The sequence below is a fragment of the Labrus mixtus genome, chromosome 14, assembly GCF_963584025.1.
Source record: "Labrus mixtus chromosome 14, fLabMix1.1, whole genome shotgun sequence".
NCBI lineage: Eukaryota > Metazoa > Chordata > Actinopteri > Labriformes > Labridae > Labrus > Labrus mixtus.
The window spans coordinates 23,590,554-23,605,723 of NC_083625.1; the positions used below are offsets into that span (position 1 = coordinate 23,590,554).

At 41.4% G+C, this 15,170-nt stretch overlaps 2 protein-coding genes across 2 annotated transcripts in view; both read left to right on the forward strand.

Annotated features, from left to right (window-relative positions):
* srrm3 (serine/arginine repetitive matrix 3) overlaps window positions 1–2,254 on the forward strand; it is an 89,278-nt gene extending 87,024 nt beyond the window's left edge. Inside the window, exon 14 of the mRNA XM_061055914.1 lies at window positions 1,430–2,254. Within this exon, the coding sequence (XP_060911897.1) occupies window positions 1,430–1,703 (274 nt within the window). The 3' untranslated portion in view covers window positions 1,704–2,254. The remainder of the gene's footprint in view (window positions 1–1,429) is intronic.
* Window positions 2,255–6,799: 4,545 nt separating this feature from the next.
* On the forward strand, window positions 6,800–12,374 carry hspb1 (heat shock protein, alpha-crystallin-related, 1). Its single transcript, XM_061055885.1, has 3 exons — window positions 6,800–7,356; window positions 10,572–10,635; window positions 11,698–12,374. The coding sequence occupies exons 1-3, from the start codon at window positions 6,912–6,914 to the stop codon at window positions 11,852–11,854; spliced, it is 666 nt and encodes a 221-aa protein (XP_060911868.1). The 5' UTR covers window positions 6,800–6,911; the 3' UTR covers window positions 11,855–12,374.
* The last annotated feature ends 2,796 nt before the right edge of the window (window positions 12,375–15,170 follow it).

A 15,170-nucleotide genomic window follows, 5' to 3' on the forward strand; every position in this document is an offset into this window, starting at 1 on the left:
CATGTTCTCAAAAAACGATCCTTTAGTCTTTATTTTTACGAGCTTTTTAGAAACTAGCAATAACAATCATGTATATTCAATTGTCAAATACGCAAAGAAAAAACATCTGCAGCCCTAGAATTAAACCAGAACATAAAAAGGACATTCTTTTTTTTTACCTAAAACGGGAAGTGCTATAGACCTTAAAGACACAGATTTCCAGATCAGGAGAGTCCGATGAGCACGCTGGCATGGTTTTCATTCCGTGCTGAAATGTGAACACGGGAGCAGATTTAAAAGGTCGAGAAATGTCTGGTCTCATTAAACTTTGAAACGGATTGGACAAGTGGTCGGAGCTCTTTTTACTTAGAAGCTCTTCATGCCAGAATTGTAAATGAGTTTTCCTTAAATGTCACATATTCTCCTCCTCTTCAACAACTTTAAATAAATCTCAGAGCTCCTCAAAACATGTCTGTGAGGTTCCTTGTTCTAAATCCACTCTGATCCTGTATTTGATCATGTCTATAAACCCCTCTATTTCAGCCCTGCTCAGAACAGGCTGTTTCTGTGTCTGTACCTTTAAATATAAATGAGCTGTGTCTGACCACGCCCCCTCTCTGGAAGGGCTCGGGTGTCTGAATATCTCGCTCCATGTCCTATTGTTTACAGTGAGAAGTCAGACTCAGAGGGCAGAACAAACACATAGCTGTGGGAGTGTCACCCACCTGGGGGAGGGGTTACTGCCCTTTGTGTTGTCATGAAGGGAAAATCTCCAAACGGCCTGTTTGAGCACACATTTTCTGAAAAGTGGAGCAGGCAGAAGACGGAGAGGATGGACTTTTCTCATCATTGGGGGGTTTGTAGACAGACTAAGGACACATGTTAGTGTTAGAGAAACATGGTGAAGAGGATTTTACATAATATGTGACCTTTAAAATCACACAAGAGCTAAACCATGCACTACTGTATGTGGATGACTTCACCAACTCTTGTCCTGTGTATTCCCAGTACTTAACACTCATTGCAAAATCTGGGAATTTTGAATCTAAAATAGGATAGGATTTTTTGAAAACCATGCTCGTCACAAAAAAATGCTCTTTAGGGAAATAAAGTACCAACTCAGACCTGTTCGAACATTGAATGATCTTTCTATCCACGAGTATAGCATAGCTTTATTCCTAGCACTGAAACTGGAGTGTTTTAAACATTTGGGCATTTTCTGCGTTTTTGACAAAAGCTGTTCAATGAAGATCTTAAAAAAGTTATAGCACTTCCATTTCCTGAGATGTTTCAAACCAAGAGAGCTGATGAGAGATGTTTAAATGTGTCCTTTCAGAAACTCTTATTTTCCATTAATTCCAACACATCAATGAAGGATGCGACACTAACAGGCTGCCATCTGTGTCCAATATATTTGTTAACACTTCTCCTACTTCCTCCTCTCCCTCAGCGCTCGGAAGCGGCCGATCCCGTACTACAGACCAAGTCCGTCCTCATCCAGCTCCGACAGCAGTCCGGCGCGCTCCAGCCGCAGCCGGAGCCGCAGCTACAGCAGCTACAGCCGCAGCAGGAGCCACAGTCGGAGCCATAGCAGGAGCCGGAGCCGCAGCCGGAGCTGGAGCCGTAATCGCAGCCAAAGCCGGAGCTGGAGCCGCAGCAGGAGTCGATCCCGCAGCCACCACAGCTACTACAGCCGCAGCAGCTACGACAGTCCGGGATTCTGAAGGAAACGGACAGAAGAGAAACAGAATCAAAGAGAGAAGTCCTGATAGGTTTTACGATGATGGTCCAGGGCCCCTCGACCCCCCACCCACCCCCACCTCTATCTCTCTCTAAAGCCGAGCTTGGATCAAAGAGGAGAATGTTTTTTTAAATATAGCACATCACTATCGAATTGGCTGCCACTGTTCATTATATCGTATACAAAGGAAAAGTCCGGTAGAGCCCAGAGAACAAATCTTGCTGTATGTAAGCACTTTTTCTCTTCTTCCACCAAGCAACCAAAAATGAATCAAGTTAAAACTATATATACACTCTATCTAAATATATATATACTACAAAAAGGAGCCGAGTAGAAAGAAGAAACGTGGACGCAACAGCAGCTCACTTTACATTTCAGAAAATCAGACTTTTTTTCTTCTTCCCTCATCACGAACTCGTCTCCTCAAAGACTTTCATTTCAGCGATGCAGCGCGATCAACAAAAGTGAGAACAAAAAAGAGAAAGTCGGAGGATGAAATCGTAAGCGAAAAACAATTGGAAAAAGGAACTTTTTTTTAAAATGATGTATAGGTTTGTGTGAATAGATGTAAACTCTCTTTGCGTTCTGGCTTTGTAAACTATGCACTGTATATTCCATGTAGTCTAAGGGAGGCTTGTTTAGCATGATGCATCAGGAGAGACTTGCTGCTCGATAAAAGGAGAGTCACCTGGCCGACATGATCGCTGCCAGGGTGCATCGGGGCTCCCCTCTGACATGCTCAGTGTGTCAGCTGCTTGCAGACAGAGCTGAATGAGAAAAGGAGGAAAAAGAAACTATGTATTATGTATTTTTACTCTTTTCCCTGTTTAAATTATTATGTTGATTCTGCTAATCCTGACATCATGTGTGAGAATGTGTGTGTGTGTGTGTGTGTGAGTGAGTGAGTGTGTGTACCTCCTCCGCAGTGTCCAGTGAGGTCATTAGATATTCGTGCAGCTCTGATGCTGGTACTGTACAGGAAACTGTCTGCAAAACAGCCTCCATGCACACTTTACACAACTATTTATTATTCTACTGTATTTATTAAGTTTATTTATTGGGTTATTTATTATTTATTTTATTTATTTAAAGCAGTTGGATTGTGCTTTTGAAGCTGAGTTTGCTGCAAATGTATTCCCACTTGAGGATGAACTGTTCATGTCCGTGTTTTACACAGATCTGTCTCTTAATATGGTGAAGGCTTAATATCGCTATCGGATTAGCGAGCAGGGTGAATATGATAAAGATTCTCTGAATTCAGCCAGAGGGACGGAGGCTCCACCCGCATTTATTCCCATAGTCGCCATTATGGCTCCACATGTAAAGGTTGACTTTAAAGGAGCAATATGTGTTGAAGTGCTGGCTTCTCTGACAACAATGCAGCAGTCAGTATGTCCTCCTTCTAACTTTAGATTCTGGTCCTGAATGCTCTGGATTTGTTTGGACCAGAGAAGGTAGGCGGTTTTAAGACACCCCCACACGGCTGTTTTGGACGCCCCTCGATTTGCCAGATATGAGAGCAGTTATCAGGTCAACAGGTGTTGCAGCGATGGAAGCGGGCAAGAGAACTGGTTCAGATAGAAGTGATTGTACCCGACCTAAAAAGCCTCTGCATGTTTCTAATAAGCTCCACGAGCAGAAACGTGCTCAAACTAGGATCAATATTGGAGATGCTTTTGAAAAATGGAGAGAGGTTAGAACACAGAAAGGTTTACAGACCGATGCAGAGCTGGATAAACACTGAAGCTTCAGTGTCCACCACATGGTGACCTGTGTGAGCATCTACTCTAGAGAGGAGGGGGGGGGGGAGACAGCTCTCTACAATGTTTTTGAATTTGGACTACAGTACCCATTTTAAACACTAGGTGTCAGAGTTACATACTGCTCCTTTAATTCAAACTGTTGTGTCCCTGCCTGCATTAGAAAGTGTCAGAACCAAAACACCCCGATGTGTGTGGAGAGGAGCCTGATACTCTCTGATGGTTTTAGCCAACACACACACCCTCTTCTCATTATGGGTCAGTAGTCAAGAGGTCACTTTCTGACTTTATTATTACAAATGTGTATGGTTTAAAAGCATAAAATGTATGTAATGCAATCAGAAATGTGTTTGGGAGAAATTAAGTGAATGACTGGATAAATTTGTCTTTTTTTGCTCATTTAAAAAATACAATTTCTACTAACCCAAAAGAAAGATCAATCTCTTTTTTATTTTATACAAATTTACATACTTTTCAATTGAAGTGTAGTTAGTTTTGTATTTTTGATTGCAGGGCGTAACATTTAGCTTTTTACCATCATGTGTTATTTCAAAATAAAGGCAGAAAGATGGAGCTCATATGTTAACAAACTGGCGGTACAATCAGGGATCACCCTTAAGTCTTCCTTTCCATTGGCCCAGTCTCATGTCACTCACAGTGTTTCACTCCCAGTATAACCTGATTGAACTCAACTATGATACTCTGCAAACCTGTTTATTTATTCCAGTATAGCATCGCCCCTTTGGTTCTACAAGTCATTCTCTGTAGTGTACAACTTATTATACCTGACAATAAATGGAATCAAATGGGGAAAAAACCCTGCTGGTGTTGTCATTTCTTTGATGGGCCTGGGGGTGGCAGTAGCTCAGTCTCTAGGGACCTGGGCTGGGGACCGGAGGGTCACCGGCTCAAGCCCCAGTGCGGACCAAAATACGGAATAGGGCGGCACTGCTGAAGTGCCCTTGGATGTCCACAGGTCCTGTCTGTGACTGGGGCCTGTGTGTGTGAAAAGCATGTTTCTCAATGACAGAGTGTAAACCAAAATTTCCCTCAGGGACTAATAAAATATTTCAAAATGAAGAAAAATAAAATAAATGATATGATACATCATACAGGGGTTGTGCAGGTTTTCCCTGCAGATGGCACCAATGAGGTAGATGTTTTTCAGATTCAGATTCAGAGTTTTTATTGTCCCACAAGGGGAGATTTGTGTTGCAACAGGAACACACAGAAGACAAGAAACACAAGGACAACATGATCATAAAACAAACACCAAAACAAATTTAAAAAAAATCAGACAACACAGTAAAATATAAAACCAAATAAAAACAACGCAATATAATCAGTCAAGAGCTCATACCAGAATGGAAATTTTATTAAAGTGCAAAGTGGAAGTGTGCAAATGTGCAATTCAAGTGCAAAAAGAGCAACAAATAGCTAATTGTTGTTTAACATATTAATTGCACTTGGTAAAAATGAGACCTGTAGTCTTTTAGTCTTCCTCACAGGAGCTCTAAAACGACGACCTGAGGGTAAAAGGTCAAACTCACTGTGAAGTGGCTGATCTGGGGTCACAAGTATGGCCCTAGCTTTCCTCAGGACCTGCTGATTATACGAGGTCAAAAGCCCAACCTGACACCTCCCTGAGATTCTACTGCTTGTTTTTACAAGTCTCCCAAGTCTATTCTTGTTTGACAAGTTCAGGCTTCCATACTATGCAGCGATGCAAAAATTTAAAACAGATTCAATAAAACTTTTATAAAACAGAGTCATCATCTCCGTAGAAACATGTTCAACCTCCTCTCTCCTCTCCTCTGTAGTGTGCCTCCTTGTTATCGGTAATGAGTCCAGCTGTAGTATTGGAGGAGTGAATGGTATCATATTTAGTCAGGGCATGCTTTAATTTGGGTTTTTATTTTGAGGGTTTTGTTTGTTTTAAGTTATTCCTTGATGGTTTCAGGGGTTACAGGGTACCATAGAGGCTACATGCTACTGAGATGGCATACACATACAATAAAGTCACACACAGTTACTACAACAGTCGGCCAAGCTGTCAGCAGCTTAGAGTAACCACCACTTATTCATTCCCTGTTAGTGACATTAATCACGAGGGCTGACGTCAGCGACACTGATCTGCTAACAGGCAGTAATGAAGCTGAAGCTGAACACGAAGAACTTTAAAATGTAGACCACAAAATGTGTGTCGTCCGCTTCACCAGTCTCAGCAGACAGTTGTTCAATATGAGTCTGTATCTCCTCAAGGTTTCTGAAGTTTTTCCTCTCCACTGTAACTTTGCTAAATGTTGCTTCATGCTCATGATGGATTATCGTTTGGTCTTTGTAATCTTACAAAGAGTAAGGTATTTTTCCTGCTTTTTGTAAAGAGTCTTGAGATAACGTTTCTTATGAATTGGTGCTATACAAATAAAGATTGATTGATTGATAATTGGGCCGATTTGAGGTTACCGATTATCTGCTCAGATTATTTTATAGTAAAAGTGACCCAATCTTAACTTCAGGCCGCCTGCATTTTTATCAAACATGTTTTATATTTAAGATTCATAATCTTACGTCATGAAGTTGTGCGTGACTACAATAACCCCGAGATAAGAAATCTGTTTTGAAAAAAAAAAAAGTAGAAAATTTAAAGTATTTTGGCTTCAAAAAATTTGAAAATTTTCATGAAAAGAAAAAAATAAAGAAAAAAAATAAACCTGTTTTGTTTTTTTTACCAACAATGAATGACCATCATGAATGATTCACTTTTGGAGTCAGCCTCAAGTGGACACTTGAGGAACTGTGTTTGTTTGTTTTTTTGCATTTCTTCTTTGACTTCTTTTCAGCCTCTGAGTCGGCCTCTTGTTTTATGGGTCTGTGTGCGCTGGTCATTTTGATCCATCTCCCAAACTGAAATCATACTGTGTATTTAATAAGAGTCTGATAATAGCATGGGACAGCCTGTCCTGTATAGGACATCATAGCCTGTGCAGTGTCATGTTAGAAATAGCATGTGAGTCTTATCTGAGCTTTATCAGCAGGCCTGGTCAGCTTCCCAGCAGCCTCCTAGATTCTTCTGGCTCTTTGGGACATCCAGAGAAGTAGAGGAAGGGTGGGAGGGGGGATTAGACACAGCAGGGGGAGGCAGGTTTAACAGAGTACTGGGCAGCTGCTATTGGGGAGGGCCTTCCTGTTGGATTCCTTTCCAGTGCTACGCCTGCCACAAATAGATAGGCCTACTCTAGTACTTTCCATAAAAATGTCGGGGGGGCTTGAGTCAGAGGGGAGGGCTCTGTTGACTGGGGTGGTGTCAGTGTGAATAAAAGCTCACAGCGGAGAGGCACACAGCACATTGGGAAAACTTTTTCAGAGAGGCCAAAAGGTTCTTCTTCTGCAGCCAGCAGCTCCTCACTCCAACATCCAAACACAGCACCATGACTGAGAGGCGTATTCCTTTCACCCTGCTCCGCACCCCCAGCTGGGACCCCTTCAGGGACTGGCACCAAAACAGCCGTATCTTCGACCAGACCTTCGGCATGCCGGCTCTGCCCGAGGAGTTCACCACATTCCCCACTACCCACTGGCCCGGGTACCTGAGGCCCTCCGTGTTTGCCCCTGAAATGGGCTCGATGATGCCCCACACCCCCATGATGTCTCAGACCCCCATGATGCCTCAGACCCCCATGATGCCTCAGACCACCATGATGTATCCGGGCGCTGTCATGGCCCAGCAGGCTCGTGCTTTGACCCGTCAGATGAGCACCGGCATGTCAGAGATCAAGCAGACCCAAGACAGCTGGAAGGTGTCTCTGGATGTGAACCACTTCTCACCTGAGGAGCTCGTGGTCAAGACCAAGGACGGAGTAGTGGAGATCACAGGTCAGTGCTCATTTCTCTTTCATCCATTTTCTTTTATTTCTTGGAGATTTGAGAAACAGTCAGACTCTGATCTTACAAAAAGTTCAAATCTGTGGCAAAAGTACAAATATTTTTTACTCAAGTAGAGCTACAGAAAGACAATCATACTACCTAAAGTAGAAGTCATCTTTTTTTTACTGAAGATGAAAAGGTACAGGCTCTGACAGTATTAACATTAGAAGAAAGAAGAATCCCTGTGAAGGCCATTTCTACCAGCTGCTTTTGTGCAGAGCTAACTGTGACTCAGGTCCTATTTGGGAGGCCATCAAATGAAATACTTCACATTAACTTTACTCCAGTTTGTAAATTAGATTGACGGGGAATATCTGCTGCTGTGTTCTGCCTTGTTGAATATCATTCCTGTCACTTCAAGTCCTCCCACTTGGCATCTCTCCTCTGTTGATGTGTTTCCTTCTCATATTCTTCTCGGGATGATATAATGTTTGTTGTGCATTTACAAAACACCGCTGCTGAATGATATGCGCAGACAGCTAAAGAAAACAACTTTTTTAACATGTGACTGTCCCGTCCACTAACTGAGACTGAAATCAGGCTGGATGTCGAGACTCAAAATTCACCCCAAAATTGAAAAGGTTAGGAGTAGGATGTGCAGATAACATGTGATTAAATTTAGGGAAGCTCAAAGAAAAAATAATAACTCAATAATCTAAATCTTAAACTCTACAGAAGTAGGATTACATGTTAAAAAATAATGTGTACATGTACTTAGGAACAAGAATCAGAAATATCGTGAACGCTGATCCCATCATGAGGAAGTCACAACGTGTCCAAGTGCATTTAATGGTCAACTCGGGGATTAAATATGTCTGATGAATGACAGGAATTGTTTTTTTTAATGTAGGAACTTGAAGTTCCACCCAGTGAAGGAATGTATATTGTGAGATTCGTCAAATGAGGGTGAAAAGTGCAATGGATGACAACACTCTTCTTTGGTCCCCTCCCTGTACAAGACAAATGTCTGCAGTTCTGAACGAAACAGGACAAAAAAGACAGGAAACCTTTCTGCCAGGTCAGGCACAAGGCAGATGCATTGCTGCAGAGTTACATAATACCTGGAGACACAATACTTCTAGCATTCCTGTGTACAGCAGGGCGGGGGCTTCTGGCCGCTCGCCTGATAGATGCAAAACAATTCAACTTGTGGGAGTTGACTTGTGACAACCCTAAACAACTCACAGAAGAAAACAGTGCACACACTCCTTTATCAGAGAGATGGTTTCACTCTTGTCATGTTAAATGTTTCTGAAGGACCAACAGAGAAAGTGAACGAATATGCACCAATGTGTGAGGACTGACAGATATCATATCTCAGCTGTGTGAGGCTTTGAGCCCACTTTCTTCCTGTGTTCAGTCTGAGTGTCTGTGTCTGACCTTTCATAGAGAATCACTCTCTAGAGTTATATCACTACCCCTCTGTCTGCTACTTTAAAAGGACTGCTGGATCTTGTCCAGGTCTAGGTTCTGAGCACGACTAGGGTTAATATTTCACTGCAGAGAGACATGGGCATTATAGTCAGGAACAGTGAAGATAAACAAAGGGCAGGATTTACTCTCCCATGTGGAATTCCCTTACCTCATGTGTATTCAGAGAGTGAGGATGGCGTGTTTTCACAGTGACACCATCGGCTTTACTTTTGGCTTCACATGAAAGTGCAGCCGCTTTATGCAACAGTACTTTTTGGTGAGCTTAATGACGCCTCGTGTGGAAGCTGAAAGCCTGGCTCTGCCACATTCTCGCCAGCAGAGTCGTCCTGCTGGAAAAGAGGACAGCTCCCCGAGGGAGAGCGAGTGTTATCAGCCTGTCGTCGTCAAAACAAACATATGACTGCATTTAGAACCAGGATGGAGGACAGCTTCACAGCCAGGCCTCTTCATGCCTGAGAGAGACTGACCAGACTAATGCTGGTCAGAATTTCTCTGTTGATGTGGGCAGCAGCTGTAAAAGATAAAAATACCACCTGAAGGCCTCCACAACACAGAATAGCACGGTCATTGTACTGTTTGCATTGTCCTGTGTCACTAATACACAAACAACATGAGATCAATATAAATGTAAAGACCTTTTAAGAAATATTCTTCCATATTCTTTTCTTTCCATTTATTGTTTAAAGTGACATGAGAGCAGTGCATATTGAATGCATTCTAGAGGTCATATTGTTCAAAATCCACTTCACCATGTTTCTCTAACACTAATATGTGTCTCTAGTCTGTCTACAAACCCCCCAATGATGAGAAAAGTCCATCCTCTCCGTCTTTTGCCTGCTCCACTTTTCAGAAAATGTGTGCTCAAACAGGCCTTTTGGTGATTTTCCCTTCATGACATCACAAAGGGCAGTAGCCCCTCCCCCAGGTGGGTGACACTCCCACAGCTAGGTGTTTGTTCTGCCCTCTGAGTCTGAACAATAGAACATGGAGCGAGAAAGTCAGAGCCACCCGAGCCCTTCCAGAGAGGGGGCGTGGTCAGACACAGCTCATTTACATATTTAAAGGTACAGACACAGAAACAGCCTGTTCTGAGCAGGGCTGAAATAGAGGGGTTTATAGACATGATAAAATACAGGATCAGAGTGGATTTAGAACAAGAAACTTCACACACATGTTTTGAGGAGCTCTGAGACTTATTTACACTTTTAGAAAATGAGAATAATATGTGCCCTTTAAGACAACAAATACCAGCCAGTCAGATCAAAGTAGTACATCACAGATGTGTAAGGTTAGGGTTAGCCCAATCACAGAAGGGGCAATACAGTAAAACATGATTATATCAGGAAAGCACCAACATTTGAAACGGCTTTGACAAGACAAAATAGAAGCAACATACAGCCAGTTGGATGCTATGAGCCACAATCATTTCTGATATTTCAGTCCACATGTGCAAGAGATGAAGTCCAGTAAATCTTGAAGTTATTTATAAGGATTAAAGGGAATGAATGCACAAATTTACTTATTAAACAATCCACTTTTAGGTTTATATTTCCTACGCATTTTGCTTACCCCTTAATGTTTAGATTTGAATCAAATATTCTATTTTAAAGATACAAGTGCCTTATCTTCCGGCTGGATCGATACATCCTAGATTCTTTATTTCATAGTGAATATATCTTTCATATTAGTGCTGCCGCATCATCGTAAAAGTATGTTGTCTGTGTCCTCAGGGAAGCACGAGGAGAGGAAGGACGAGCATGGTTTTGTGTCCAGATGCTTCACCAGGAAGTACACGTAAGTACATGGATCAATGATTTCAAGTGAATCAATAACTAAAGCATTAAGCACTCAAGCATTGTACTGTTTTTAATTAAAAGGCCATTTCATGAAAAGAAGCTCCATATGTCAACAACTCACTTCAAAACGGACAGATTTGTGTTCTCGCTGTGGCTCTGTCAGTGACTCTTCACGGAGGAAAATTGGTTTCTCAGAGTGGGTTTCAATTCCTGAGATTCTCTTAATGTTGCTTTGCAGATGGGAGTCTCTTTAGTTTTGGGTTGGGCATGTCTGTAGAGGCCTGGCTGCTGCTGATATCTGAATTTCATGCTCTGAAAAGCAGCAGCAGCCTCCACCTCATGGCGTTCATCCCTCCTCTGAGTGCAGCTTCATGGGGCTCTGCTGCCATCCAGGGGCCGCGACAAAGACTGAGCTGGTCCTGGATCAGATTTTACCTCACTGAGAGGACTCGGGCTTTAAAATTCAAAGAGGCAGTGATGCTTTTTTTGATAGAAAAAGGCAATTTTGCAAGTTCACATTGTTCACTAGAGATATGAATCCTTTATCAAACCTCATGTTCACCATGATGTCAGTCTGTGAAACCTATAGAGCAGCTTTGCAGGATTGCACCTCAAAAAAACTCCTTATGTATCTTATACTGTCGTCAGTAAAAACCCTCATTTCAAACCTCTGCCTGAAAAGGTTTGTTTTAAGCTGCTGTCCCTTTAAGGCCCCCCTCCCCACATGCCCACTTTCTTCTGATTGGCCAGCTCTCTGGAAGACTTACTGGGGGCAGAAAGCTGCAGGGCTGCCAGGGGAGGGCTGCTCTCCAGTGCTGGAAGAAGAGATTTTACGTAAGCCAAGGCTTGAAGCCATCATGTGAAATTCTTGGTTTCAAATCTATGACTATCCCGTCATTTACAGAACAAGCTCTTTAGCGCCCTCTACAGACTTATCCTGGGATTACTCCAACATACGTTTACCTCGTGGTCTGAAACTTTTCCCACGTTTAGTTTGGACTTCCAGCATGGTAAAATTATATCTGATTTCAAATAAAATGAATTTCCTCTCCCCCTGCAGCCTCCCCTCTTCAGCTAACATCGAGAAGGTGACCTCCTCCCTGTCTCCTGAGGGGTTCCTGACCGTGGAGGCTCCTCTGATGGTGCCCGCCATCCAATCATCAGAAACCACCATACCCGTCAACGTGGACAACAAAGGTGGAGTGGTGAAGAAGTAGAAAGAGGAGCGACACTGTGTCTCCCTGTCAACCCACACATATTCAAAAACCAACCCTTTAGTTGCACCACATGCTTCTAGACGATCTCTCCTCCTAAAGCAGACGGAGAGAGGAGAGCAAGGGATTGTGCTTTCTCTCCTCTCTCCCCTTTTGATAATGAGCCAACCCCAGCTGAGTGCACAGTGTAAACACATCTACAGCAGAGCCATATGCCCGCTCTCTTTGCTGTAATTACACTCCTCGTCGGAATTTAAGACTCAGCTTTAGGATGTTTTTTTCTCTCCCCCACTGCCCCACATGTTCACCTGTCTCATTTCTGCTGAGTAAATTCCCTACACGAGGCCTCTACAGGCGGTAAAACAGACTGTTACACCAGAGATCCAGTGTTCCTGAAGAGCAGACAGACACTCAACCTTTTAGGCAGAACTATGTGTAACAGTGATCTCGATTGGCTGGTTTTATTTGCTGTCATCTTTGGAAACAAACAGCCATGCAAAAACTAAATAAAGACTAAAGAGCGTGTCGAGCCTCCTCTTCTGTTTATTAGCGAGTTGTTGGAATGACTTGAGAGCTGTCTTATAGAAGTGACATCTTGAAGCAACTCCTGTGTGCTGTTTGTGTCTTAATACTGAAACAAGGAGGCTTAAATCACGGGGGGGCGGGGAGAATTCATAATGTTTTTGCCTTTTAGGTAACACTTTATAATAACCATCATCTATAAAGGGTAAATAAGGGTAAATAGATAGTTAATTAACCATTAGTTCATAGTTATTTACTGTTAACAAACAATGAAATGATGGTTAATAATCTTAATGATTTGTAATGCTATAATTGATGTTATGTTAACAGTTTATTGATGCACACATTATAACATTTCATACACTTTATAAAGTGTTTGTTAATGATGACCAAATGATTTATAAACCTTTAAGAGATGGTTTATGAAACATCTATAAATATTACAGACATGGACCAGATATTTGTTCATGGTTTGTAAATATTTTATAAAGCGTCTATTAACATTATTTGGATGGTTATTATAAAGTTGGAACTGAAGATTATAATCCCTTATTGATACTTTGTTTTTAGATAGATAATTCATAGTTTATCAATGATTAATAATTGGTTTGTAAACCATCTATAAACATTATTTGGATGGTTATTATAAAGTTGGAACTGATGTTTATAAAACTAACAATTGCTTTATACATGGTTTATTAACCATTCATAAACAATATGTGAATGACTATTATAAAGTTGCAACTAATGCTTGTAATATTTATACAGGGGTGCAAACTCATCAGGGATGAAAAAGGTGACATGGATCCAAATCTCCTAGGGGGGTCCGGGGGCATACAATAAGAAAAACACAATTGCTTTTCGATATCTATGTTCTGTTCTAACTTTTTGATAAAGCTTCAGTAAAACATGAAAAACCCGTGCTCCCAACCTTCAGTCCCTTTTTATAAATGGGATGAATTTGCAGAACAGGGCTTATCATGTTCTACTAAGGGCTGAAGTGAAGGGCAGTCACTATGCAAGTAGCTCTCAGAGCAGAGTCTGAGAGAACATAATACAGTCATCAAGTATGACAATATTTTCTCTTCTATCATTAAATATGTAACATTATCAATATATTAACCTGATGTTTTGCTCCTGCTGATTTTCATTAAGTTTATATTCCCTCTCTTATGTGTTGACCAGCTGTCACTTTAATGTTGCCTGAGATAATAATGAACCAGAAAGCTGTATGAAGTTACCTTCAAGCTATAGCACGCATTTCTCTCAACATCTTTACCTATGGCTACCAAACAGTAAATATGATCAGACAGCATGTTTAACAGAAAGGCTGGATTGCTAGCCAGACTTCGAATCTTTCCACAGTGTTATCACGGGAAGATAACGTTATGTAAATTTGTCATGTGCTGCACATTACGACACACTGAACCAGGTTTCATGCTTCTTGCGGTCGGCGCGGCGATATTGCGCAATCGCGGCCGGTGAGAGGAGGGTCTGCGGAGGATCTGAGTGCCCAGCCACGCACCTCCAAGATTTTGTAACAACGCAGACGGGTTGGCTAAAGACATTTTGAGACCTGAGCATACTGCCCAACTTATGAAGGAGGTTATCTCTAAGAGTTGTGTTAATTACTTTTTATCTGATTCCCCCTGTTAGATTTGCTCTAGGGTCACTCTGCTTCAGCATTTGACATGGAACAACTCATGTCTCGGTAGTAGTAGGCTACATTTAATTAAATAACCTACAGTTTAGGTTTTTTTTCCCCATTGTTGGAAAACAATTATATGTAAGACTAGGAGCATCAAATTTAGGGTTAAAAACTGAATAGCCATTGTGGGGCTTTAATAATTGGAGAGCCGTGGTTGGTTGAATTCCTTTACTAATGGTAAACCCCGCCCCTGCTTTCCCATGGTCCCATAAATTTAGATTAAACATGCATAGTGAAATCTAATATTTAATCCAATCAGGCTATGGAAGCCCATTTCCGCCAGTTAAAAATTTAAAAATTTAAACTTTGTTGACATTTTTTTTATTGCCCATATTAAATCGAAATGATGAGATAAAAAGTCGGAATTAAGAGATGAAAAGTTAATTTTGCATTTTTGGGTTGCATCATGTCCACTCTGGTGAAAATTTCTGTAACTTCTTCAGAATTATGAATTTAAAATAAAATAAATAATAATGTCACCTTGCATGTCCTAAAATTGCAAATTGCGTTAAAAAAAAACCAACTGGTTACCTGATATTATAATTCATGCATGGAAGGGTTAATATGGGCAAAAAAGACATCTCAACAAATCTGTGGGGAATGTTATAGGCTACATGCAGAGTGTTTTCATGGTCAGAAGACTAGAAAAGTGCTATGTGAGTCCAGTCCATTTACCATTTTGAATATATTGTCATGTAGTTTTCCAAACCAAAGACTACTAAGTGCTTGCTCTTTAAAAACACTTTGGTATGTTTTTGTTGTAAAGGAGATAACACTTCAGATGTGTTACTTGTGTATTTTACTTTAAGTGAGGCTTTCGGTTGTCTGTAAAAGAGCCTTAGAAATCAAAGTGGCAGCCACATCTTTATCAAAGCAAGAAAAGGTTCAAATAGGCCTACCACACAAAGATAAGTAGAGGGGATTGAAAAACACGTGTGGTTTGGTCAGCCTTTAAGTATAAATATTATGAGGGTGGAGCACAGAGCTCACAGATACTTCAACCACCTGAAGAACAGCGCCACCTGCTGTCCCCTTTTTTGGAAGAGGGGGTTAATCAGATAAAATCGAGAAAATCCTTTTTTTTTTATA